General features: G+C 37.9%; 1 protein-coding gene across 2 annotated transcripts in view; it reads left to right on the forward strand.

Moving 5' to 3' along the window:
- Positions 1–26,217, forward strand: part of SLC6A2 (solute carrier family 6 member 2) — a 74,830-nt gene that overhangs the window by 36,976 nt on the left and 11,637 nt on the right. For both annotated transcript variants that reach the window (XM_062609141.1, XM_062609142.1), the window contains 7 exons: positions 8,333–8,471; positions 9,259–9,393; positions 13,878–13,981; positions 15,399–15,523; positions 16,272–16,384; positions 19,123–19,251; positions 21,948–22,047. In XM_062609141.1, the coding sequence (XP_062465125.1) occupies positions 8,333–8,471; positions 9,259–9,393; positions 13,878–13,981; positions 15,399–15,523; positions 16,272–16,384; positions 19,123–19,251; positions 21,948–22,047 (845 nt within the window). The remainder of the gene's footprint in view (positions 1–8,332; positions 8,472–9,258; positions 9,394–13,877; positions 13,982–15,398; positions 15,524–16,271; positions 16,385–19,122; positions 19,252–21,947; positions 22,048–26,217) is intronic.

The following is a 26,217-nucleotide window of genomic DNA, read 5'->3' on the forward strand; positions in this document are numbered from 1 at the left end:
TGCATTCTTTATGCATCCATAGGCTGAGACTAACATATTTCCCTCCCAACACATTACAGATTTACTTTTGACTCTATTGACTTTTTGGACTAAGTAACTCAGTCCTTTTCATTGCACAGAAATTTCTGGTACAAGTGCATAAAATAAAAACAGGTGTTCCGCAAACATTTACACGTGTGTCGTGGTTTAAACCCACGACAACGTGCAGCTGTGAAACTTTTCATATATGTTTGCATCTTCGCATTTGTTGACATATTTACTTACACAAAGAGAAAAGAAACTAAATGTGAATACAGTGGAAGTCAATCCATGTAAATGTATACATATGTTCCTAAGCTTTGGACAGCTTTATGGAAACAATTCCTAAATCACAACACGCCCTTGTGTAGCAAGTCCCAAAGACTGGAAGAATGACCACTTTGCCAACTTAGATTTGCATGGGAGGTTTATGAGATGTGGCAAATGTCAGGAACGGCACATTATGCTTCATGCAATTGGCTTGCTTTGTACTAACTTGTAGGAGGAATTCTAACTGCTTATACTTCTGTACAGAATCCTCTGTGGTTTGGTAGTGGTGCCAGGCTCTGAGCAATAATTACGGCAGCTGAGGTCAGTGGGACAGCACCTCCCCTACATTACTTTGCATTTGAAATTCTGGCAAGCAGAAGCAGAGTCTTTCCCCTGTGGAACATCCCACTTGCGTATATTTCTTAAGGCCATGCTAATAAAGCTGTCACACAACTTAACACCCATTATTTTCATTGGTTTCTCATCAAATGTTCTTTACAACACAGTACTGACATAGTATCTCCACTAGTATTTTATGCATTGCTTCCTATGGGAGAAGTGTTTGCTTATCCAAAACATTCACACCTGAGCATTAGTCCATTAAAAGCTTACAAACTTCACCTTATTGTGTAAAAGACCCAGCATTATAACAAAATGTCAAATCTTAAAGTGAGCATTCCTGCAAGTACCTAAAGGGGCCTATAAGAAAGCTGGAGAGGGACATTTTACAAGGGCACATAGTGACAGGAAAGGGCAATGACTTTACACTGAAAGAAGGTAAATTTTGATTATATATAAGGAAGAAGTTCTTCCCTGTGAGGGTGATGAGGCCCTGGCACAGGTTTGCCAGAGAAGCTGGCAATGTTCAAGGACAGGTTGGATTGGGGCTTGGATCAACCTGCTCAAGCGGAAGGTAACCCTCCTTGTGGCAGGGGTTGGAACTGGATGAGCTTTGAGGTCCCTTCCAACCCAAACCAGTCTGGGATTCTATGATTTTTCATTCACTTGTTTAAATGTGTCAGTACTCCTCTGTTTGTGGTGCATGGGCTTATTCCTGTGGTTGGCATTCTTCTGGCAATTTATGTCTTTCCATGCAGCTCTTCTGAAATCAGAAAAACATCATGAAAACTCAACAACTTCTTTGAAAAGACTGGAGCTCTTCTTTCATGACTCTCCTGTCTAGGCCAGTGCACAGCCTTTTGAGAATAACAGCTGAAGCATCATTTAACTTGCTGAATAAGTGCTGGGGTAGCTGTCAGCACATGTGCTTTAGCTGCTTTTCCATGTATCCTCAAGCAACAAACTTCCTCTATTCATTATTCAAACTTTATATGGTCATTAGATATACGGGGGATGGAATTCAAGAATTTCCAATCTACAAATAATATAAAGGGTTTAAAAGCAGATTTTGAAAATATCTTTTTTCAGAGAGCTTTGCAGACTTGAATGTCCTGAAGTGGGGCACAAATGGGAGGAGAGGTCAGATCTATTAAGCTAATGGGAGAATTAAGCTGCATAAAGACTTCAGTGAGTTAAGCATTCTCACTGAATGAACAGGTTAGTCCTATTGGCTGCATATAATTTCAGGATTATCATGATTCAAAAAGAAACAAAATTTCATTCAGTATAAATAATAATGTATTATATGACAGCCAAGGTGCCGCGGGTAAATTATCTGTCTGTGATTCCCAAAATCTAGCTTAAAATCCATTACACATCTACGTTCTCCAACACAAGAGGGAGCTGTAATATCTTGAGAAAAACCCAGACAACAAAGGTGTTGGCTAAAGACAGTGCAGTAGTGTCCAACAAAGCTGTAGTGAAAACACCCAGCTGAACCCAAGCTGAGTGCTGCAGAGCCCTTGGCATACCTCTGAAGTGTGTCCAGTTTTCCATGGTAGGGGAGAGCTACATAGTGCACATGTAGCATTGCACATCAGATGGCTTGGAACCACTCTCCTTTGTTCTTGGCACTCTCCTGGACTCAGGCTATCATTCTGCAGCACCTAGAGGCACCAAAGCAGCTCATCAGTGGCTGTATGTTTGGCAGAGCTGGATCAGAGCCAGGCTAACCCTGTTGCACTTGCTGACTTCATGTAGAGCCACACTGCTATCTCTGCAGTGTGCCCCTGGCCCCACAATTACAGTGAGTAGACAGTGATGTTCTACCTGCATGGAGCCAGCTCAGGTCTGCAGGGTTTGCATTATAAGCTCTGCCTCACACAGCTGTGGATAGACACCTTTGAGACACAAACTCCCATACAAACACTACAGCTGAATTTAAGCAGAGCTGTTTCTGAAGTAAAAATACCTGAAGCCTGGCAAACTGTGCACAAAGGACTCTATCCGTGACTGCTCAATACAGACAGCTTAACCTTCCACAGATAAAAGAACCAACCAATTTCTGAAGGAAATTGGCAGCATTGACTGAACTATGGTTGCCCAAATATATAATGAAGAAGATGTATGTTGGAGAGCCTTTGCATTAAGCACAGTTATCATGCTTCAAATTGCCTTCTAAAAGAGTATGTAATTTAATTTCTATAGATTGCACACTGTATACATTGACAGTCCTTTTAGCATCTTCAGTTGGTAACTTGCATTTAGTTTTAAATCATAAAAAACTACCAGAGTAAGGAATGGAGCTCAGGAGACCAGGACTGTTTATACATTTTTATATTTTTTTAATATGGCTATTTATATCTTAGCCAAATTGCTGATACTTATTTCATACATGCCGTTTGTTTTTGATCCCATAGAAGTGACTACTAACTTTTAGAAGTTTTCGGAAATTCTTAGAAGTACTTAATGCGTTAATCAAGAAATACATTTTTTAGTTTACATACTGATTTTTTGACAAGCGGATGACATTTTTGCAATCCAAATGTTTATTAACATACATGTTGTATGTTTATTAACATACATCAACACATACAACACATCTAAAAATTGTTTAGATGAATGACACCCTTCCATTGATCACATCAAATTTAGGAAGATAACTTTTGCCTTTAATAAAAAAAGAATGAGCCTAGAGAGGTGTGTAATATTTGGACTGAAATCTAAGATTATAATTGATTTGGGATTGAAAAAAACAAGGTCTGCTCCAAGACCTTCACTTGAACTGTTTATGCAAAACCTTCTAAATTTCAAAAATGCCATGACATAAATCTGCCTAGGGCTAAGTAATACAAAAGGCTCCTTAGAAAGTCCTTAGAACTAGTCTGACAAAAATGTTTAAGAGAATTCTACACCAAAAACTCACCTCCTGATTTCTGGGTACAGATTAAGGATTTTGGATTGAAAAAGATACAAAGTAATTTTAAGGCCACTATCCTTGGGTGTTTCTTTTCTCTTTGGTTTGGCTCTCTGTTTATACTCAAATACTCACAAGTCCCATAAACAGTGTGTTCTGTATTGCTCAGTGGAGTAAAAGCAAAGGTTTCTAACAATCCTTATTTGATAGTGAGAACACTAAAACACAGAGGATTTATTGGTTGCAATATTAGCTGTTACTAAAATTATGACTGGATTCTTCATTTACTGAGTCCCACTGAACAGCATTCCCCCCCCCCCCCCCCCCCAATAATTTGTCTTTAGTAGGGCTTATGTGTGAATTCCAAACAGCAGGACTTCCTGATGGCTCTTTGTGTTCTGACACCAAATTAAAGAGGACCCAGGTGCTGCATGAAGACAAAGCAGAGGACAATGGTACCAGCAAATGAATGGCTGTTGACTGAGTTCAGCAGAGGTGAACTATTTCTGTTTAACTGAATGAAGAGTGGAAGTAAGGCAAGAATTGGTGCCAGGGTTATTGGGTGACTAGGGGAATCTTCCCAGCAGAAAGCACAGGAAAAGAGAGAATGAGAACAAATCTCCCAGACAGAGAAGTTGAAATCTCTGAATGCCATTTCAACGTGAAACCACCTTCCTGCTGTTCTTGCAGATAGGCAGGAAGACTCTTGGGACCCATAGGTACAGTGATGTACGGTCTCAAAGTCATTGCAAATGTAATTTCTACTTCCTTACATGGAAAGCACTTTTAGGATAAATCAGGCTCCTTTGCACAAAACCCTGATAGAAAAAGAAAAGAATTTCTGATCTCTAATGCATGTTCTTTGATGCTTGGTGCTATACTAACTAAATATGGCTAGAGCTCTGACTAGAATATCAGAAAGCTTAAATGATTTATTAGCTCCTCTTGCATTTTGCCCAGCATAATATAATAGGTCCCTGTTCTACTTCGTCAGCTCCATCTGCTAATGTTTGTTGCCATTCTTTTCCCTATGACATTTTCTTCTCCTTTTTTGCACAAATTTCTCATCTACTTTTATTCTTTTCTCAATAACACACTATAAGCAAAATACTAATTCCAATTGCCTTACTGCCTCTGATTCTTCCTTTCTCTTTGACTTAGCATTCTAAATTATGAGAGTTTCTTTTGGGAGCAGAATTGGACATACATCTCTAACATATAAACCAAGAATCCATGACATGCTTCCAGAAGCTTTTACTTAAGACTTTCTCGGTACCTCTGGACATGATTTAAAGAAGCTGATAGACAACAGAAGCTGACATTTGTAGGTGTTGTATCTCCTCTGGTTCCCTGCAGGGATTTAAGAGAGACCAGTTTATGCTATTTTGTCTATGACTTGTACATGCCTTTATAGACTGGGTAATGGGTCAGTCCTGCAGCTAGTGAAAGCAACCTCGATTTAGGAAAAGTCACTGGGCACACTGCATTATTCTGCTATAATATCAAAAGGCTAAAAATTCAGGTGTTTTGACCTCAGAGCTTCCTGAATGGGGAATCTTGCAGTATCTCTTACTTCATGTTTCCCTTTTTGTGAGCAGTATAAGGGAAGCGATGGAGTATAATTGAAAGAAGCCTGTCAGAGATTTATCACTCAACTTGTCTTAACATAGACAGGTTTAAAACAGCCTCAGCTGCTCCTGAAATAAGTACAAGCATTTTTTTTTTAACTTGAAAAAAGAATAACTGTGGCATAATTGAGCTAACTGAATTTTTTATAGCATCACTGATGTATGCAAACTTGGATGAAGACGATATGAAAAGTTCTTTACAAATCTGCCCTTCTCCAAAAAAATGCCTGTTTTTCAAAGAATAAAGCCAAGTCCTTCAAACCAAGAAGGTTTAGTCTATCTAACCCTTTAGCAACTGCTTCTCTCCTCCATCTATTCACATGTCAGCACATCTTCAGCTAAATCGCAGTCTACCACTAGATATTTTATAGTTTACAGTGCTGCTGGAACAGAAATGTGGTTTCTAGTAGGTAAACATGAACTACTTCCCAGCAACCCTCTGAAGGGGCATCTGTTGGAAAGCTTCTATTACTATCTCCAGAGGTCACAAAGAAAAACAAAAAAGAAAAGGAAGTAAAACCTGCCAGAATTACAGCTCAGAAACAGCAGCTGTCTATGAAGTTTTCCTTGTGTAGTTGCCTAGTTACACAGCTGTCTTGACTGGTTACTGTTTTTCTCTTCCTGCTTTATGATCCCTTACCCTGATTAAGCAAGCAGAACACTTGGAATGGAGATGCTCCTGAAAATCCTGGGAATCCCACATTTGAAATGGCAGTTCTGGCAAGTGTTCCAGACAGCAAGATACATTGCAAGCTGCTTCTTGGAAAGCAAACACACGAGGAAGTAGGCTTCCTTACAAATCCAGAAAAAACATTTAGGCAAGAAGAAGAAAAAGTTAAATGGGCCCAAAGAATGCAAGTTCAGATACAGTTCTTATGTGTAGACATCTAATATTATAATCCAAAGGACTTTCTTTGCAGCATCCAGCTCCAATACTGACAGCAGTATAACTGTAACAGCACAGATTGCCAAAACCCTCCCAAGATCCTTGAAAAATGTTCTGATCAGAAACTCATGAAGCTTTTCCTGACTGTATTTATCACTGCCCAGCCTGGTAATTTAGAAGGGAGTCAGGCATCCCTGCCCAGGATTCACTTACGTCTGGGGATCCTCTGGCAAATTATACTTTATTAGCAGAAATGCAAATAGCTTTCATTTGCACTCTAAGCAAAGGTTAGAGACCTACCTATTTATTTACATTTAATTAAAGATAATAGGTTTTCAGATGAGATAAAGAAGTCTGTCTCTATGTTTTACTGCTTTCACAGGTAACAGCTGTATTGTTAAGTTGGTATATTGTTGTATAGTAAGAGTTCAACTCACCTCATACTTTCCAAATAGGAACATTCTTGAATACATGCCACAAACACATGGTCACTACACTTTTGATGCCTTACTTATTGTTAGCCTTACAATGCAACACAAATGGATCAGCTGCTTCATTCAGGAGGATGCTTTCTGCAAGTGTCTTTCATCCAACCTAGGATTAATCGTAGAAACAATTCAGAAACATAGAATTTCTTATTACACATGAGAAACTACAGATGTGGAACTAATACAATTCTTAGCTGATCATATCTTGATGCTTTAGGGGTTAAAAGAAAATTGTATACAACTTTTTCATGTTACTAGATGGATCATTCTAATGGGCCTTAATTTTTCCAGCATGTCTCTATAGTTTAAGTAATACAGAGATATAATTCAGTTTTCCCTATTTAAGTTGTCAAAGGTTTGCCTTATCTTGGAAGTTATTAAACTATCTCATTCAGCTCTGGCTTGATAAGAAAAGTATTTAAGTTAATTCTGAAGCACCATCTATCTAGTAAGAGATTGTATCAGGACAGCCAATGGGTTTGGAATTAGACTCCTCTAATTAGTCTCTGCATGTCTGCAGTCATGCAGGTCACATCAATCAGTTCTTCAGTTTCTCTAAAAGTAGTTACCTACCTAAAATACGTCAAGGACCTCCAAACCAAAGGGTTTCTTTGATTTGATTTGTTTGCATTGTCACGGTGGTAAGAAAAGCCAACAGGGATCAACTTTCTGTTCTACCCAAGCAGTGCATAATGAATAAAAGCTGATCAAGAAAAGGGAGGAGGCAAGGAAGGTTCTTTCCATTTTATCTGGATGAACACTGAAACACTGAGAAACTGAATCCCTGAGGCAGCATCCTGTAGATCCATATCAGAACCAGAAGCTAGCTCTGCAATTCACCTCTAGTGCAGGGCTCCAGCCACAGCGCCGTTCCCCTGTGCAAGTACAGCTTTCAGTAAAGCAAAGTATTTCTGCGTTTTCTAGATTTGTAAAAGCAGCAAGAGACACTTCAGTAGCATAGATCTGAATTAAAACAAGATCCACTGTAACATCTCTCCCATTTCCCTATGCCGGTTGCATACATTGTGTTTTGACAGCTCTAATTGTAGGTGTCACCAGTTATGAGGACACTTTTTTACACTTCAATCCATTTCATTGTGTAGATGTCTCAAAAGAATTAGCCTGTCCTGGTGAGCAACAAAATTTCCTCTGCTATCACTCTACTGCCTCAGTGAACACCACAGAGCACTATAACAGTTTAAATTTTCCAGCACTTGCTTTTCCTACCCAGCCACTTTTGGAGCCTAGCAATAGCCTATTTCAAATAGAAATCAAAAGTAATTTTGGAACTGTTCAAGTTGCAGGAATCCAGCTGTTTGCTTACCTGGAATCACAAAATAATTTAGGTTGGAAGAGGACTCCGAAAGTCACCTAATACAACTCCTTACACAAATTCAAGGCTAACTTCAAAAATAAATCAGTCTCAAAGGCTTTTATGGGCCAAGTTTTAAAATCTCCAGTGATGGAGATTCTCCATCTCTTCATTGTTCAAGCAAGAACCAACAAATGACACTTCCAAAATCCCCAGACACTTCCAGACTTCCAGTGAAGGAGAGTGCTATCATTACGGCACTATGGTGCCAAACAAACATGGGTGGACAATGAGACCATAAAGGCATTGTAGAAGAACCACAATACATGGCTCCACAAAACAGATTCCACTAACTGCTAGCAATGTCAGTAGGGCAACTACAGCTGCAGTGCAGCATCCATTTCTGATGCCCATGAGATATGTAAGAGCCTTTTCTCCAAGTGACTTCTTTGTTTCTGTATATCTGGTATGTAGGCGAGGAGTTCTGCACCTGCACGAAAGCCGTGGAATCCATGACCTTGGCTTGCCTCGCTGGCAACTTTCCCTCTGCCTCTTGGTGGTGGTTATCATTCTTTTCTTTAGTCTGTGGAAAGGCGTGAAGACTTCAGGAAAGGTAGAGCTAATATTGTCCTTCTATCTCAACCACCTTCTTTGTCTCGTTTAAGAAGTCTCTTGTTTTTAGAAAGCAAGAGGCTAAATCACTGCTTCTGAGGGAGCCCTGTGGACCAAACCATGTGAGAGACCTTCACATTTGTACAGTGGAAATACACAATCCCAATTCAGTCTTTATCTTATTTACAAGTTTTACTGGAAATTCTATTATCAGATTATTTTTGATTCAACACTAATGGTCTCATCCAGCAAATATTTTGAAAGACTTTTAAGTTGTCTGAAACATGCCTCCTTTTCTTAGCCAAAAGTACCAATGTTTCAATGGTATAAGATGCTTTGGTTTTGTTATATAATAATGGCAGGAGAAATAGCCAATGAAGTAATTTGAAATTAGTCTTTTACATCTCTCAGAAAACACCTTAAACGCAATTCTAGGGTTGGATACATCTGAGAGCTTTCTGTACATTGTCATGAAGGTGTCAAATAACAGCAGGCAATAAATGTACTTTTTTAGTAAATGAATATGCAGCTGAATAGCTAATCAGTAGTCTAATACACTGGTAATGTGTAAGCAGTCCAAGTCTTCTGTTTGTCTAAACTGTCCCCTACTAGTATCAGTAAACATATACATAAAGACTCATAACAGCATTTTGCCCCCAGGACATCCTATAAAGAGCTTCTCCATTGAACTGAATGGGCAAACCCAAGAAAACACTACCTGTAATTTTCACTCCTTCTTAAATCTTCTGTAACAGGTGATTAACCTTTGGGGTCTCTGTTGTCTGCAGGTTGTTTGGATAACAGCCACTTTGCCTTATGTTGTATTATTTGTCTTGTTAATACATGGAATAACCCTGCCTGGTGCATACAATGGAATAAATGCATACCTGCACATAGATTTCAGAAGATTAAAAGAAGCCACAGTAAGTGTACTCTTCTGCTCTCATTCCCTTATTACTATTAAACCTGTTGCCCCTGTTATTACAGATGAAAATATTACAGCTGATTTCTCAAATTATATAGCCACAATTCTGCTTTTGCAGAAGAACTAGTCCACTGTCCGTAAAGGTCTAACTTTCCAGCACTCTCCATTGCAGAACTTTCTCAGCCTCAACTCAAACTGTTCTGATCACAGTAAACCTGTGCAAGGGCAGTTTCAGGTGTGATAGTCCCTTAAAAAGTTCATGCTTTGACTGAGATGCTGTAAATTGCAGTATCCTTTATACATGCAAATTGAGTCATGCAAAAGTCAGTTCTCAAAAGGCTAAGAATGCTGTCAATAAAAAAAAATTTGCTTTTTGAATCATGAGGTTAAATATTAACCTGGTAAACAAAAATCCTGGCCTATGAAAACCTTGCTAAACGTACTAAATCAGAACTAACTCACCTAATCAAATCATGGTCCTTCATAAGAAAGAAATTTTCAATAGTATGGTGTTCTTATCTTACTAATGAAAGTAATGTACATTTCATTGTATCATTTAACAACATTGCAAGACATTCTCACTAAATATATACAAACCAACTCAATTTGAGGAGTACCTTGGAACTAAGAATTATTTCATCCATTGTAAAGCCAGATCTAAGAGTATAGTCACTAACTTACGAAGTTAGCAGCATTTCAGACCCACAAACAACAATGATCCGGTGACTAGAGTGATCATACCACTATGCTATTCCAAAAATATCATAAATAATTTCTAAGAGACTGGTCTCTCTGTGAATGGGTCATGAGGCCATTCAAATGGTTGCAAAAGTAAAAATCAATGATGTAGTTCTACCGGAATGAAACAAACTATCCAGAAAATCTGCAGCTTTCAGAGATGTCTGTAATCTGTACATAGTGGCACTGTACATTACCTATGCATCCTATCTTGATTTTTCATAGAATCATAGAATCGTTAGGGTTGGAAAGGACCTTAAGATCATCTAGTTCCACCCCCCCCGCCATGGGCAGGGACCCCTTACGCTAAATCATATCACCCAAGGCCTCGTCCAACCTGGTCTTGAACACTGCCAGGGATGGAGCATTCACAACCTCCCTGGGCAACCTATTCCATGAATATTTAAAAACACCCTGAGAGTTAGAATACAGACCTATTTTATATACTCTTAGCAAACCAATCCTTCCTTGGCTTTGTAATACTGAATTTGGAAACTGGCGTTTCTTTCACAACAGAAGTTACCACTAGAACCCAGACCCCATCTCACTCCATTTTGAAATAGTCAAACTGAACTTCAGGTATAGGTCTTTCATTCACCTTTGTCACCAAGGCAGTAGCCACCTCAGTAGTTCACATTCATGCATACACATAAATACAAAGATGCAAGGATGAACAAAGTAGGTGCTTAAAGTTTTCTAAAGTATTTTAAGTGCTGTTTGAAAAGAACATCACAAGTTCAGAAAATGTCAATGGAGCTGTGCCAACTGGCATCAGCTCATAATCCAGACCTTCATAACCATTTCTGCCTTCTGCTTTTGGAAGGATATTCTGTGCACTGCTCCTCCTTGGCTTAATGTTTCTGCAGCTGCTATTTGGATGACCCTGAAGTTATTTGTTTCTAAGACTAATTTTTTTCAGACAACAACAACAACAAAAAAGTTGCTCAGGAATAATAAAAGACTAACGATCAGTTATAAGGAGAATTTTCACAAACTGCTTTGGCACATCAGCCTTTCTCCTGCTCGGAGACTGAGATACCTGCTGATGCAATACCCTTGTGTGTTTAATCTTTGTCCTCAGGCTCCAAAGAACAGACTCCTGTTTTAGCTCTATGTCTGTGAGTTCCTGAATCTTTCTGATTTATGTTTTTTTTTCTCCCACATGAAAAATCAAACAAAGGAACATTGTAAGTCACAAACAGTAATGACCTCGGCCAATGCTCCTCTGAAAGACCTTAGAGCATCCTGATCCATGTCAAGCTCTGCTTCATTTTATGGAGCCACATACCGCACAGCACTGAGCAAAGCCTGAGACATGTGAATTTTTGGGAATACTGAATCCACAAAGAATGTGTCTATAAAAAGGAAAGAAAGATACTCATATCTCTTAACTAGACCAATACTTAGCTGTGTTCTTTCCTGACTGGCCAGGAGCTACAAAGCCACAATGCTCATCACCACCACACAAATGGATACATTAAACACCTGTGTAAAACAGCAGCTACACTTCTGTTCTCCTAAAGAAATGTGTTACAGAATTAAATCATATGTGAGGAAGAGACACTCAGTCTTTTATACACCTTAACAAGTTTCCTGAAGAAACACGCAATGTGTCCTTTTCACACAGCACAGTAATTCTTTAAATCCACATACAGAAGACAGAACATGCACAAAACTTACAATGGCATAAACAACTAAACTATGAAGAAAGCTCAAAAGATGATGATTGCCTCATGTAAAAGGTTTATATTTTTTTCAGTTTTAATGCATACAAAATCAATACCCTACTATAACATATGTTAGACTATGCATCAATCAGAAGCCATTCAGCTGAAGTGAATAGATAAAATGAGCATGAACTACAGAAGAACAAGCCCCACTGCCTGTTTCACAATCCCGCTTTTTTTATAGCAAAGGGAATATTTTGCATTTAATCTCAGTTCTAAAGAAATTAATGGCTTCTGCTAATTTTTCCCTTCACCCTGATCTGCTCAATTGGTTTCCTAATAAGTTACTATGAGCCAAGGCTCTTACTCGACAGATACTTGGGCATACGCATAACTCTTTTGGTAGGCAGCAAGTGCTAACCTCTTATTTGAATCACTAGGAATTAAGCATGTGCTGAAAGATGCTTTAATATTAAGAAAGCAATAATGAGTACAATGGCACCGCCAAGACACAACGAGCTACAGAGCCACTAAAAACAAGTAGCTGGTGGCAGTTATAGTGTAAGCAAAAATTATTTTAAGAAAATTCAGGAAATTTGTTAACAACGCAACTCGTAAGAAGCTTTAAAAAGCAAGAAAAGGTACAGGAGGCTTTGCATCACCCTGTCCTGAACTCTTATCCACCTAAGCACTTTTCAGAGAGTACAATCGTCATTGATACCAGCCTTTATGTGGAGGTAGAACATGAAGGTGTAACTGGGTACACAAAAGGAATGATCAAGGAATTAATTTTACAGGATCATTTTGCTATTTAGTAAAAGAAATCCATGATACCTGAAAGCCCTGTATGAACTGCAGTTTGAGAGAAATCATATCTGCCTATCCACTGGTTTCCAATAAACACGTAGATTGTTCTTCATGTTATGTTTCAAGTACTTAACTTAAAACTCATAAAACTAAGTTTCTCTACAAATCCAGAGTTCAGTAAATGGTCACAGTCTTCAACACACAGTAGTTGGAAGCATCTATCACTTATGCTGAGAAAAAAAATTGATCACTAATGTGATTTCATATATCATGTTAGGATGGGATAAGGAAATCTCTCTCCACCGGGCCAAATGCGAGAGCTTAGCTTAAAGCCCCCATGTAGATGGAGCTTATAAGCAGCTTAGATCTGTTAAAATGCCACTGCTAAACAGATACATTAGATCTGATTTTATAGAGCTGGGTGGAGATAAATCCAGTACTTTTTGCAGTCTTGAATTCCAGACCTTTGTTGAAGATTCTTGTTTAAATATCTCTTCATAAAAATTTAATATGTGGAACCCCAATTAACCAGGGTAAGCTATTTTCAGGCTTCTGATTCAGGACACCAGCAGCATGCATTGTTCCTGACTGCTGTCTGCACATGGATGCTGAGCTGGATGGTCATTTTAGAAAATGGTATAGCAGTAATAGCAGGTTTTCTTTGGTGCACAATCCTAAAAATTACCAAGCTGCATCTAAACTGAAATTTAATGAGTACCACAGGAATAACTCCTTTTCCACCTAAGCAGGAAGAGTGACAGATAACATGTGTGGTTCTGTTCACAGCACATCATTTGTGCCTCAGCTTCTGAAACAGGAAAGCATCATATAAAATGTACTAACAATCCCATGAAGAAAGCTCTCTCATGGGAAAGAAAATGTCCTATGACTCATGACCCGTTGTATATTTTTAGTTTTCTGATTGTCCAAATTATCTTGGAACAAGAGCTATTGGAAATGCATTTCTGCCACCCAGGAGAAAAGTCATGCAATCATTTCAGTACTCAGTAAAAGCTCAGAAGCACAGATTCAACTAGTACCCCACACTGTGGTAGTGCTTGCCCACTGCTTCAGCCCTTACCATTTCAGGTTAAACTGTTCTGGACCACGACTGTGCTCCATGTGACATCTCATGAGACTGAGAAACACACTCCCATGAGCTTGAATGCTGATCATTTTTCAAAAGCCATCTGTCTTGTACACTTCTTGCATTTTCCTGATGTATCTTTTGGACTGAACTGACATTGATAATGTTGGTGTCATTATGCAGGTGTGGATTGATGCAGCTACTCAGATATTTTACTCCTTAGGAGCCGGATTTGGTGTTTTAATTGCATTTGCCAGTTATAATAAGTTTGACAACAACTGTTACAGGTAAGACAGCCTGTTCTTTCACATGTTCTTTTACTGTTTCACAGCAATACTATTTTACTTGAACTGCGTCTAGAGTAAGTACTCACATATCTTTCTATCTTCAGTCATTTATCACTAATGCTTAGTCTTGTGCAGACAAAGCAGCCAACCCAAATCCTGAAACACTGTCTTCCTTACTGAAATTTTAGTATCAGGAACCTGCCAACAAATCTGCTGTACAGCAAAACAGAATGGGATTAGGTTTGGACTTTAGACAGCTGTGTAAACTGTGCTTGTGTTTGCCTTTCAAAAGCACCAGTAAGTGTAACAGTGAACACAGGATGAAGTCTTATTGGTTCAGGAACTAAAAGAAGAAGGATTCCAGTTTCCAGCAGTGTTTCTGTGCCCTGGGATTATTTCTGATATTTTATGTTGAGCTCTAATTTAACAATGCACTTTAAATTAAATCAAGTCAGTTTGTAAGTATTTTGCTGAATCACCACCATGGAAATTCAGCCAGAACCACTCTGCACCTTCTGAGAACTTCCAACATTTAGAAGTCTTGTTAACATTCCATTTTGGAATGAAAACAATCATAGCTTTAAATTTTCCCATGAAATATAAATTCAGAAAGTACAGGTGTTATAAATACATTGTGAACTGAAGGATGGCAAAAAAAAAAAAAAAATGTTGAAATGAGAAGGTAACAGAAAATGCATAGATTGGAACTGCCTTAAGCAGACTGAAAGCCAAAATCATGGAACACTTCCACTAACTTCAGAGTTTTGTACTTACCTGAAAGCAGCTTTGGGTTGCCAGCTGATTATTTGCAGTAGGTACTATTACAAGGTTTGAGAACCCTTCAGTTAGAATGCTAACCGCAGCAGTCTTCCGAAATAATAGTTACCATCATCTTCAAGTAATTTTACATTTATCTTATAGCTGCTGTGTATTTTTCTTCTGTATTCTAATTTTGATTCAAAATGGAAAAAAATCCACTTGAACCTGAGAAAATACCCCCACAGACTATATGCAAATTCATATTATATAGTTCTTAGCTTAACATATTTGTTCAATATCACTTCATAAGCCTGGCCTTCCGTGTAAGAGTAATCTGTACTTTCATTGAGTACTGTGGTTTAGTTATAACCATAAAAGCACACTTCAGTTCAGTAGCATTTACAACACATTGCTTTTTAGTATCTTAATATTTAATAGAGCTTTGTTGGTTTGTGGGTTTAACAGAACTCTGGTTTAAATCCAAATAGTAAACAAAAGTTATTTCCTAGCATAGTGTGATGATACAAGCTTTAGGTCATCAAAAGAGTTTTACAATAAGCATTTTGATGAGAATCTTCCTATGAACCAATCCCCATCTATTCTTAAAGTATTTTTTGTTGACTTTTTTCCACTGGGCTGTTCTTCTCTCCATTATTAGGGATGCTTTGCTGACTAGTACCATTAACTGTGTCACAAGCTTCATCTCAGGATTTGCAATTTTCTCCATATTGGGCTACATGGCTCATGAGCACAAAGTTAAAATTGAGGATGTAGCTACTGAAGGTAGGAAGTTAATTTTATACTAGTTCTACCCTTTTTCATCCAATAAATGTGTTTATATTTGTTTCAGTGTGTGAAAACCTTATGCAAATTACTTGAATTAGCTTATTTGGAGCTAAAGCTTTGTGTGTAAATGTCCTGCTGAAAAGTGAACTCTAAGTGGTATTGATTCATCTTGCCTCCTCTGAAATGAAGTTCACAAACATCTAGCTCCTCACAAGTTTAGCCGGTGCAACAAAGCGACATTTACCCCTGCATAGTATGCTGTGAAAGCATTGCTGCTCAGTACCACAGTTTACTAGTTTGGATGGTTCTCATAAGTTTAGCTGGTAAAGTCCTTTCACTGTTAACAGATCACTCATGATTTCAGTTCCTGTATCTCTCATCACATCCAAGTTCTCCTGCCAAACAGTAAGGTCCACATCCGCATGGCTCCTTCTCTACTACACAGTTGAAAAAGAGCTAGCAAGGATGTAAATCCAATAAAAAGATTAATAGAAGTGAAAAAGAATGGGATAGAGATTTTTCTTCTTAGTATGAAACTGTCATGAGTACGTTATTAAAGTACTTTGAATATATTTTTGGTATAACACAAATTTTCTTTTCACAGCTACTCAGTGTGATGTGAACTGATGTAAAAGTCTATTTAATCATATTTTATTTTTTTAAATGAACACTTTTGTGAGGATAAGCAACATCATTTGTTTTTTGGTGTTTGTTTTTTTTTTAAAACTTTTCGTTCCTATTTCAGGAGCTGGTTTAGTTTTCATCCTGTATCCAGAGGCAATTTCAACTCTTTCAGGATCTACATTTTGGGCTGTGGTATTCTTCATCATGCTCCTTACTCTTGGTATAGACAGTTCTGTGAGTATTTTTTCCTTCAAGCCTTGACATCTTTCATTTGCTATTATATTCTGTAACTGGAGAGGTATCAGCCTTAAACAGGGGCTTTATTACATTTTAAATAAACATTCTGTATGTTCCCTGAATCTGTTTTCACAGTCACAGCCAACATACCAATAATACGAATCTTGACCGTATATTTTAAAGGCTCACAATATTTAAAAGGTTTAGGAAAAGATCAAGTCTCTTACAAGCCAGTAAATAATTACTTAATGCTGCTTTTTTATGACCTTATAAGAGGGGCTGTTCACCAAGAGTTATTACTATTTTAAAGTATGACCCAACATCACTGTTTTGTTCTTGCCAAAGAGACATCAAGACATCCTGTTACATTCCACTTAAAGATTGATTAATTTCTGGGGGGCAAAAATCCAGGGTCTTTAAGAAATAGTGAACCATGACAAAGCATTTATCGCATTTAGTAGGATAGGGGTTTCTTACTCTTCTAAAGCATAGAAGTGTCTTTGGTATTTCTGAAAGTACACAGCTAATCTAGAAATTTCTTGCTGGAAATGCCAAAACACAGCATTTCCATTGCTTACAACTTTAGAAAACTTCCTTAATTTTCAAGGACAAGAGAGGGAGAGAATGAATTGACACAGAGGAGAACAAAACTGAGTAAAATAAGGTTGCAGAAGGAAACTTTGGTAATCATTGGCAAATAGAATGAGATCTTGTGGAGTGAGGCCTGAGCTGTAAAGGTCAGATTTGGGTCTAAATGTTTCTGACTTGTTTGGATTTTTGGATTCCAGCTCACATTCAATAAAGTTTGTCTTTATACACAAAGATCTGAATCCTTATTCAAAAGTCTGAGGCACGATTATGTCTGGCTTTGTAGCTTGGCCACTTTCCAACTGTAAGCAAATATGAAGAATGGAAAGGAAGGGTTTAGCGCACTGAAAAAGCATGAATGGCCAGTAGAAGAGGGCAGAATTAAGAAGAAAACAGATGCTCAGAAGTGTTTAGATCCAAACCAGTTAACTTTGCAACAGCAGTAAATTTAAGGCAACAAAGAAATATTTGAGTAAAAAATGCACAAGCCTTTAGATCACAGAACATACTTTTCTTACAGGTGGAGAAAGCTCTTTTTTGTGCAGCTGACTAAAATAATGTGAACTGAGAAACTGTGGCCAAGTTTAGATTTTTCTGTTTAAAAGGTGAAGAATTTGTTTGTTCATGTTTTGTTCATGATTTTTCATAATTTACTCACGAAAAGTCAGGTCATAGGGTATTTTTGTGGTGGTCTCCTCAAGTATCCCCCACATTAAGTCCCTGAAGGGACAATGAAAATTTTTAAAGCTAAAAATCGAATAACCCTAAAACTAAAGAGGAATAATTAGATAGAACTACCTTTATTCACACATATAAGCATGCACTGGCACAGAAATACAGACATCTGTGTGAAACTGTCAAAATGTTTAAGCAAAGAGAAATCTGACCATGCACGTTTAAGCAAGAAACAATGAAAAGGACAGAAAATGGAACAAATGTTTGTAGACATTTTTTTAGAGTAGGTATCTAACTTGGCATAGGGAACTGACAAGAAGAGTAAACCATGAGACATTAAGGAGTGGTCCTTAGACAAAATCATTCAAACTTCCTCTTTCCAGTTTCAACTTCTCCAAGACCATTTAGGTGCCAACACAGTTACAACTTCTGAGAATATCAAATATTAACCCATCTTAACTGCAGTGCACTCATTGTTGCACCCATAGACATTAAGAAGTACAAGCCAACATGAGGCTTTGGGACATTTTACTTGTGAATATTAGTTACCTTTAAAAAAAAAAGAAATCGATCCACTGCCTCCACCAATTTGGCTCTAGACTGGAATCATTCACACTGTAGAGAGATAATCCTCTGCTACTGATTTCAACCAAAACCACTGCTTTCATCAAATTCTTACAGGTAAGGGACAGGCTATGCCAGCATGGAATCCAGCCTCCCCAGAACATTAAATACACTTATTTATTATGACAAGGAACCGGAATTTATTTTTTCAACTTCCTAGTGGAGCAGAGGCAGAATGCTTTCAATGGTGGAAAGAAATTAAAATCTATAACCACCTACATAACCCAGCAATTTCAATGAAAGCATGGAAAGTACCTTTCCTATATTGCGCAACAATTGCTAATTCAGGCACAGTGGCTGAAGTTCAGCATTAACTTCCAGAAAACAGAATAAAATTCTTTCATGTTGTCAACAAAAGATATCAAGCTTCCTATGGAGGGAATCTCTCAGATCTATAAAGATTTCTGTCAAACTGGATTTGGTTATTCAACGGCTAAACTGAATCTTTGTTCATTATGTTTCCCCTAAGTGCTTCTTGTGTCTGTCTTTGTGTTGGAATTCTCTTAAGGAGTTTGGTTGCTTAAGCTACCAGCTTTTTCCCCAAAGCATATTAAAATGTATATTATTTTTCCCAAAGTACTGTCTGCTTACTGTCCTGGTAAGCCAGGAAATGGTCACAGAGGATATGGCTACTGAGCCAACAACCATGGCACTTGATGTCCAGCTCTCTCACTCAGTTCTTTACCACAGGTATTAAAACATACCTCCAAATGGCAGTGATCTACAGCTGAAATGTCAGTAATCGTACAGTGGTTGGGAATTATTTATACAAGTTGCTTTCCATTCTTTGATCTGAGTTTGCAACAGCCAGTAGTGTTTAAGCAAAACTCTTGCCTTCTCTTCGTCAGATGGGTGGAATGGAGGCTGTCATCACTGGCTTGGCGGATGATTTCCAAATTCTGAAGCAGCACAGAAAGCTCTTCACCTTTGGTGTTTCTTTTGGCACTTTTCTACTTGCCCTTTTTTGCATCACCAATGTAAGTACAACAAAAATTTCCATCCATAAACTACCTTAAAAATGCAAGTTTTTATCATTGAATAGAAACTTGAATAGGTTCAGGTGACTATTTTTGTTACAAATTTTAACACTTCACTTTATGGTCAGAACATTACTCAGCCTAAACTACATGAAGTTGCTCTGCTTTTTGCACAAGATTATAGCTATCAACAGAACCTACAATTCTTTCTTCCAAGGAGCTGTCTGTGCTACTGTTGGTTTTGTTTGGGTTTCTGTGTTTTGGTTTGTTTTTTAGTTCATGTTAAATGTAACTGTGTTGAGTGCTTAGTCCTGTGTGAGAAACCAAGAATTTTAAGTGGCCATTCACTTGGTCATTTGGCTATCCTCTTCTTGAAGCAAATAAGAAGCATTCACTTCATGTGAAAGAAGTTTAGAATAATGATCTCCTTCACCCGAGGTTTCTTTATGTTCCATCAGGTACATAGATCGTATCATTTAACACCAGAAAAAGCGCACAAACAACTCATCCTGAACATCTAGTGACCTGTATTTAGTACTACCATCATCCTGCATGATCTGCCTCACCAGGTTTTTGACATCTAATTAAAGGATGAGAATCACAGTGTTCTAGATTGGAGACTTTTTTTAATTTTTTTTTTTTTTGATGAAAAAGCAAAAACAACTGAAACTTGAAGAAGCCACCATGAAAGTAGATGTGCTGAACCTCTCTCCAGCTCTAAAACTGGTTACAGATCTATTACTGAAATGGCATAAGTTTATAGGCAATGAAATTATTTTTACATTGAAAGAACACGGCAACATCTTTACTCTGGTTTCCTCAAAGTGGAAAACGTTTGAGACACTAAAAATAGATGCAGCATTTAAAATACCTATCTTTTTGATACCATGTTAGGTCTACTGTTACCTAAAGAACTGAACATGCTCCTTCCTCATTCAAATTTTAAACTGGAATAAAATTTCCTGAAGTAGAAGCTCAGAAAAAAACCAGTTGTTAAGAACCTTTAAAGTTGGTGCAATTCCACTGCCTTCAAGCAAGCTAAAGCAGTTCAAGATAACAGCCTAGCTCTAGATTTTAAATAATGACACCCGTTTGGTCTTCAGTTCACCCCACCAGCTGGAACACACAAAACTGCCCTGACTTGTCCAATGTATTGGTTCACATAACTGAACAACATTTCTAAAGTGTACAGAATACAAAGAAAAACCCTCATGATACCATTAGATTTATCTGCTTGATGTTGCCCTCTGAAATTTTAAGGCTGTATTTTCAAAACATGTTTCTTATGAAACTGTATTAGTCATTCACTTTACTAAGTCTGATAACGAAGGCATTCGTTTAAAGCAGGTGTACAGCAAAAACAAGAAGTCAAACTCAAATGTCATTCAAGAAGCAACATTTTCTTTCTAATGCAACAACCGAAGTTCATTCTGTTTCCGGACAAGTCCCCACAGAATTAAAAATCTAGACAAGGCCTAAGTACTCTTTCCTCTCTATTTGTAAATACTCACAGCTGTTTCAGAAAGCCATATTTCATAAGAGAAAACCAATTTATTACAGAGATTAAAATCACCTACAGATTTAAATTTTCCAAGTGCCCTTTATACCATTGATAAAACCATGCAGAATAATTCCTTTGTGCTCCGCCTCTGAGGAGGCATAGTTAGATCAAGTTCTGTTGTAAAAAAAAAAAAAAAAAAAAAAAAAGAAAAAAGTTAAAAACTTTATGCAACTGCAAACATTTCAGTTATTTACATGTGACAAAGAATGTTCTGAAACATGTCATTCTTTATTTAGGTTTAATTTAAAACAAGTAACCATACCATGGCCTTCATTTCTCATTGCTCCAAACTAAATAAAATAAGCAATAATTTAGACAAATTCATACCACATTGTAAAATGAGGCAAAAAGAAGTCAAATTGGAGCTAAAAATAAAATAGTATCAGTGAAACTAGACTGTAGTAAATGCATTTACAGTTCTCAGTCATGAACGACTGAAGAACAGAAATGTGCTTTTGGAAAGAAAGAGGATCTAGTTTGCTCTCTCATTGAGCAAAGGCTTACTAATACCACAGCCAAGAAACCAAACAAAGCTAAGCTGCCTCCACACTGGGCTGGGAACAGGGACTTAACATGCAACAGCTTGCTTTGCAGGAACATTGGAAAAGAGAGATACCAGCGGTCTGGGAAAAGGAAACAGTCTAAGACTGCAGATTCACTGGACTACAGAATAATTTGCTTTAGAAACAAACTGAGTGGTAATGGCTTGTGGCAACTCTTGTAGTGCTCCGTCCCTGCTAATAATTTTGGAAGGTGTTCATTCACTTCTGTAGACATGCCCTGTCCTACAAGCTGCTGAGCATTCCCTGACTAGCCAGTGCCTTCAGCTTCCATTGAACACAGAGTGCCAAGAACACCCATTAATCACACCAAGCTGAGGCTTCTGTTTCCCAGTTAAGTGAGGACATGGGTGAAAAGAAACCTTTTCAGAAGAGCTTCAATCTGATTCCACTGTTTTGTATACAGGCATGAAACCTGTATACACCCACTGTCTGCGGTGTCAGCTCCATATTAAAATACTTGGATTGACATAATGTTTGAAGTGAAGGTGATATCTGATAATTAGATACTAAGCTACTGAGATAATTCTGTTTGTAACTTCGTTTTGTTGCATCTTTTAACTCCCCAATGCTAGGGTGGAATTTATGTGCTCACACTTCTGGACACATTTGCAGCTGGAACTTCGATATTATTTGCAGTTCTAATGGAGGCAATTGGAGTTTCCTGGTTTTATGGTAAGTGCTTCATTTTACACCTGCAAAATCTTTTCTATAATCCCAAGTGCTCATGACAAGTTTACACATTGAAGGAAAACCAGCATAGTCTTGTATACATGAAGCCACAAGTCAGGTGTCACACAGTGATTTTCATCTGATTTATATATAGCCAGTAATGCAGATGTCTATTGGGCCAAGCTTTGAAACCCTACACAAAGCCAAAAAGAAAACCCTACCTTACAAAGGAGACTGCAGTGGGATGGAAATGTTGCTACTTTTGTCAGTATTTTGAAGCTCTTAACATAGCTGATGATTTGCAGTAGCAGGTTTACATCTGGTACATTCAAAGCAAGTAGATTAGCCTAAAGACGCACTTGTTCCTCCTTCTCATGATTTCCCCAGGCCAATCTCAAGCTCTCCCCATGCAGTACAAATAAAAGTAGTTTGTCTTTAGAGGGTTATTCCTATGTTATTCTCTTTTGTCTAAGAAAATATTCTACTTCATTGTAAAGCACTATTGGTTTAAAATGTATCAAATTTCATAGCCTGGTATGGAATACTCAACATCCTAGATACCAGAAATAGTACTATTTCTAGTATTTCATACTAATTTGCACCACAAAAAGGGTGCAGTAATTCACTTTATCCCCTGTATAGCAAGCTTTAGGAGTATTCAGTTGATCTCTGGCACTAGGCTGGAATCACTGTGTGCCAACTGGAGCGCAGTGATGTGCTGTAGTACCCTGAAAAAATACCACTCACAATTGAAGGCAGGTCTCAGATGATGTGGACATCTTACTAAATAATTTCCCTTGCCTTATTTGGTCTTTTGATATATTTTGCCTCCATAAAGTAACATAAATAAAAATCAAGACACTTGATACACAAGTTTCATAAGAAAAAAAGAAAGACTTATTTTTCTCTCCCCCCTTCATTAGTATTCAGAGATACTGTATGATTCAGTATATAACTGTATTCAGAATTAATGTATTATTCAGAAGGTTCTTAGACATTATCACTCTCATGCCATTTACCTCCCTCAGTCACTTATTTATCCATCAGTTCTGTGCCACCATATTCTTCTAGTCAGACTCTCTCTTGAAGTTAGAAAGTGTTGATGGCATTCATGCATAAAGCTCTGCAGTCTACTAAAGGAATAGTTTTTAGCTTTAATGTAATAATTCTGTCACTCAACGTCAGCATGGACTTAGCAGCTCATATGCTGTTCTCTGTCAAAGTAGTGGAAGCACTGCTTTTGACAGACAACTGTCTCTAATCCTTGTAAAAGAGCTGGATGCAGAAGAGTGATGATAGCTTAATTTGGAAGCAGAAACATAAAAATATTCTTCAGTTAGTAAAGGCAAGTTGCTGTCTGCTACTATTAAAATAGGATTTACTGCACCTTACAATAGCTAGGCTTTGCATGTGGTTCACAAACCAAGCCAAGTTTAGTCAGATTCTGTTTGCTTGTTGCGTCTTCTGTCCTTCACCATCCTTTCCTTCCTCTCTCCTGCCTCCCTGTAACTGGGAAAATAGCTATTCACTTGTCTTGAGCACTCGACCTATGTTTTTACTGACACAGCATGACCTGTTGCTGTATAAAGAACTTACTGCAGCCCCAGGTGCTATTTAAACTGATTAAATCTGGCATGGTCTTGTCTACCTCTTTTTTTTTTTTACCAGTTGCCTTAATGACCCAGATGAATATTAAGCCAGCCTGAAGGCAAGCATTGACATTCTAGCACAGACCACAATCATGGAAATTTCGTTCAAATTATACCTGTGACCACTCACTGTGAAGTTTCCTCTTACAAAGGCCAGCTGTATATGTGAGAGAAGGGAAAGCTGGTTTGTTTTATTATACAGATGTATTTTAGTTATGGCTGCTGGCTTATTACCCTTTTTGCCAAGGAGGGGAATGTTTCCTACTGTTCTCCTTGCTTTTACGTTAACACAGCTGCTCTTCCTTGGCAATGGTACTATATGGCTTACTCCCCTCACTGCCACCCCATGAGGGTCACCACCGATGAGTATCAGTATTGCCCCAGAGTTAGAAAGGAGACTCAGGAACAAAAAGGGACAGTGGTTGTTACTTCACTACATGGCTAATCAACAGATACCTTGTTCTGCGTTCTGTAGGATTTGCAAATGAACACTCCACAATGGCTTTTATATTCCTTTTATCCCTTCTTTCTCATTTTCTCAATGCCAATGACTGCTGAACTGTGTGAAAAAAAACAAGGTCTTTTCTCATCTTCTCCTGGATGAGGGCTGGTATGACTAGGGTTCTTCATTTGATAGATGCAAACTCACTAAGACAGGAAGTAGGTGCATACTGAGCTGTAGCAGAAGCATAGCCAGGAGTATACAGGAGATGATTACTCTGTTTTACTTGGCACTTATACTTCTCCTGGAATACTGTGTCCTGCTTTTGACCCTCAGTAAAAGTTTGTGGTGGTAAACTGACAAGAGTTCAGTGGTAGGCCACCAAGATACTCAAGAGCTGTGTACATGCACTGTGAACAAATTTTAGTGAACTGAGTTTGTTTAGCCTGGAGGAGTCTGAAGGGGGACCTAATAGTGGCTTTGAAGTACCTACAAGGAAGCTATCAAGAAACAGAATCGGGCTTTTCACTGAGGTGCACAATGGACAGAAGACCATGATCAAATTGAAAGGAGGAAAAGTATTTTTCTATATAAGGATAAATACACATTGGAACAGTTTGCCCAGTGTGTGCTCGATGATTCTTTTCTTGGAGGTTTTCAAGGCCTAATGGGACGATGCCATGAGAAAGCTGTTCTGAATTGTTCTGACCTGGATTTGAGCAAGAAACTGCACCAGAGACCTCCCAAGAACTCCTTCGAAAGGAAGAGTTTCATGGTTCTATGATTTATTGTAATTCCCAGGAGCCAAAAGATAGGACTCATTAATGAAGCAGTTTTGCTACAGCTCTTAATTTGTGTACAAACCTACAGGTGCCGTTGCCTGTAGCTGTAGCTGTGTTGTATTTTACATGTTGATTCTTACAACAGTTTTTTGAAGAAGCATAGTACAGAGAAAGCATGCTGTTAAAAAAGCAGGCTGAGAGCATGGCCTACTTATCTCCCATTTCCAGTAGAAATTGAACACCAAGCACTATTTGAGCTGTGTGTATGTTTGTCTGGAAACCTATGAATAACGTTTTTGCAGCTATCTAGTCCTTTAACCTTCTGCACAATGATAAATTTCACTCAGTATTCATAGCAGTTGAAATTCAGTCATTTTAAAGTTCACAGAAGGCCCTGCAAACAGAATTAGATTAAATTTAAAGAGCATTTGCAGATCCTTTTGGCTACTTTTCTTCAACTGTACATAATATTGGGGGGGGGTGGGGAAGGGAGGAAAAATCAAAGGGAAGTTTACACTCTAATGTTCAGACCTTATGAATATGCTACATCCTGGCTGCATGTAAAGGATTAACTTAAGCCGTCACCATTATTTACATTAAATAGATTAAGTAAATCCTACTTAACTGATCCACATGAAAAAAAACAATTACTGTGGTAAACTAAACATCCTCTCTAAGAAACAAATCTTCACAGCAAAAAGCTGCATTTCTGCTGTTTACCTGATGGGATTCAGGATTAAAAGTAAACTTCCTAAACACATCAAGTATAATAAATTACAAACTAATAGTCTGACATGACAGATTGCACTAGAAAGAATTACTTATCTGTGAGCAAGTGTCTCTAAGGCATAAAGTTAAGAGATTGCTTTCTTTTTAAAGAAAACTGAGGACATTTTTCCTCCATTTATATCAGTGATAATCATTCCATTCTAAAATACAGTGTGCCAAATACCATGGGCTTAGACTAAATTTTTGCAAGATACTTCATGCTAGTTAAGTCCTACCAGAATAAAATCAATTAAAAAAAAAAAAGGGAAGAAGCTACCATTCAGACATTTTACAGTCACTCTATAGTGCATGTTTACTTTCCATAGTAAATTATAGCATATCACTTAATGCAAAAAAAAAGAGTTCTAATAAATACTGAAGGCAGAAAATGCCCCACTGACTGAGGATTAGACAATTTCCAGAAAATCCAAAGCATGCAAGTTCATATGAATTAATATTATTAGAATAAATAAAGAAAATACATTTCCCACATACAGACAAGCTTGATTTATAGACTTGTAGATGATTCAAG

Source organism: Pezoporus occidentalis, unplaced genomic scaffold, assembly GCF_034315485.1.
Source record: "Pezoporus occidentalis ecotype Australia unplaced genomic scaffold, CSIRO_AGI_Poc_V1 ctg135, whole genome shotgun sequence".
Taxonomy (NCBI): domain Eukaryota; kingdom Metazoa; phylum Chordata; class Aves; order Psittaciformes; family Psittacidae; genus Pezoporus; species Pezoporus occidentalis.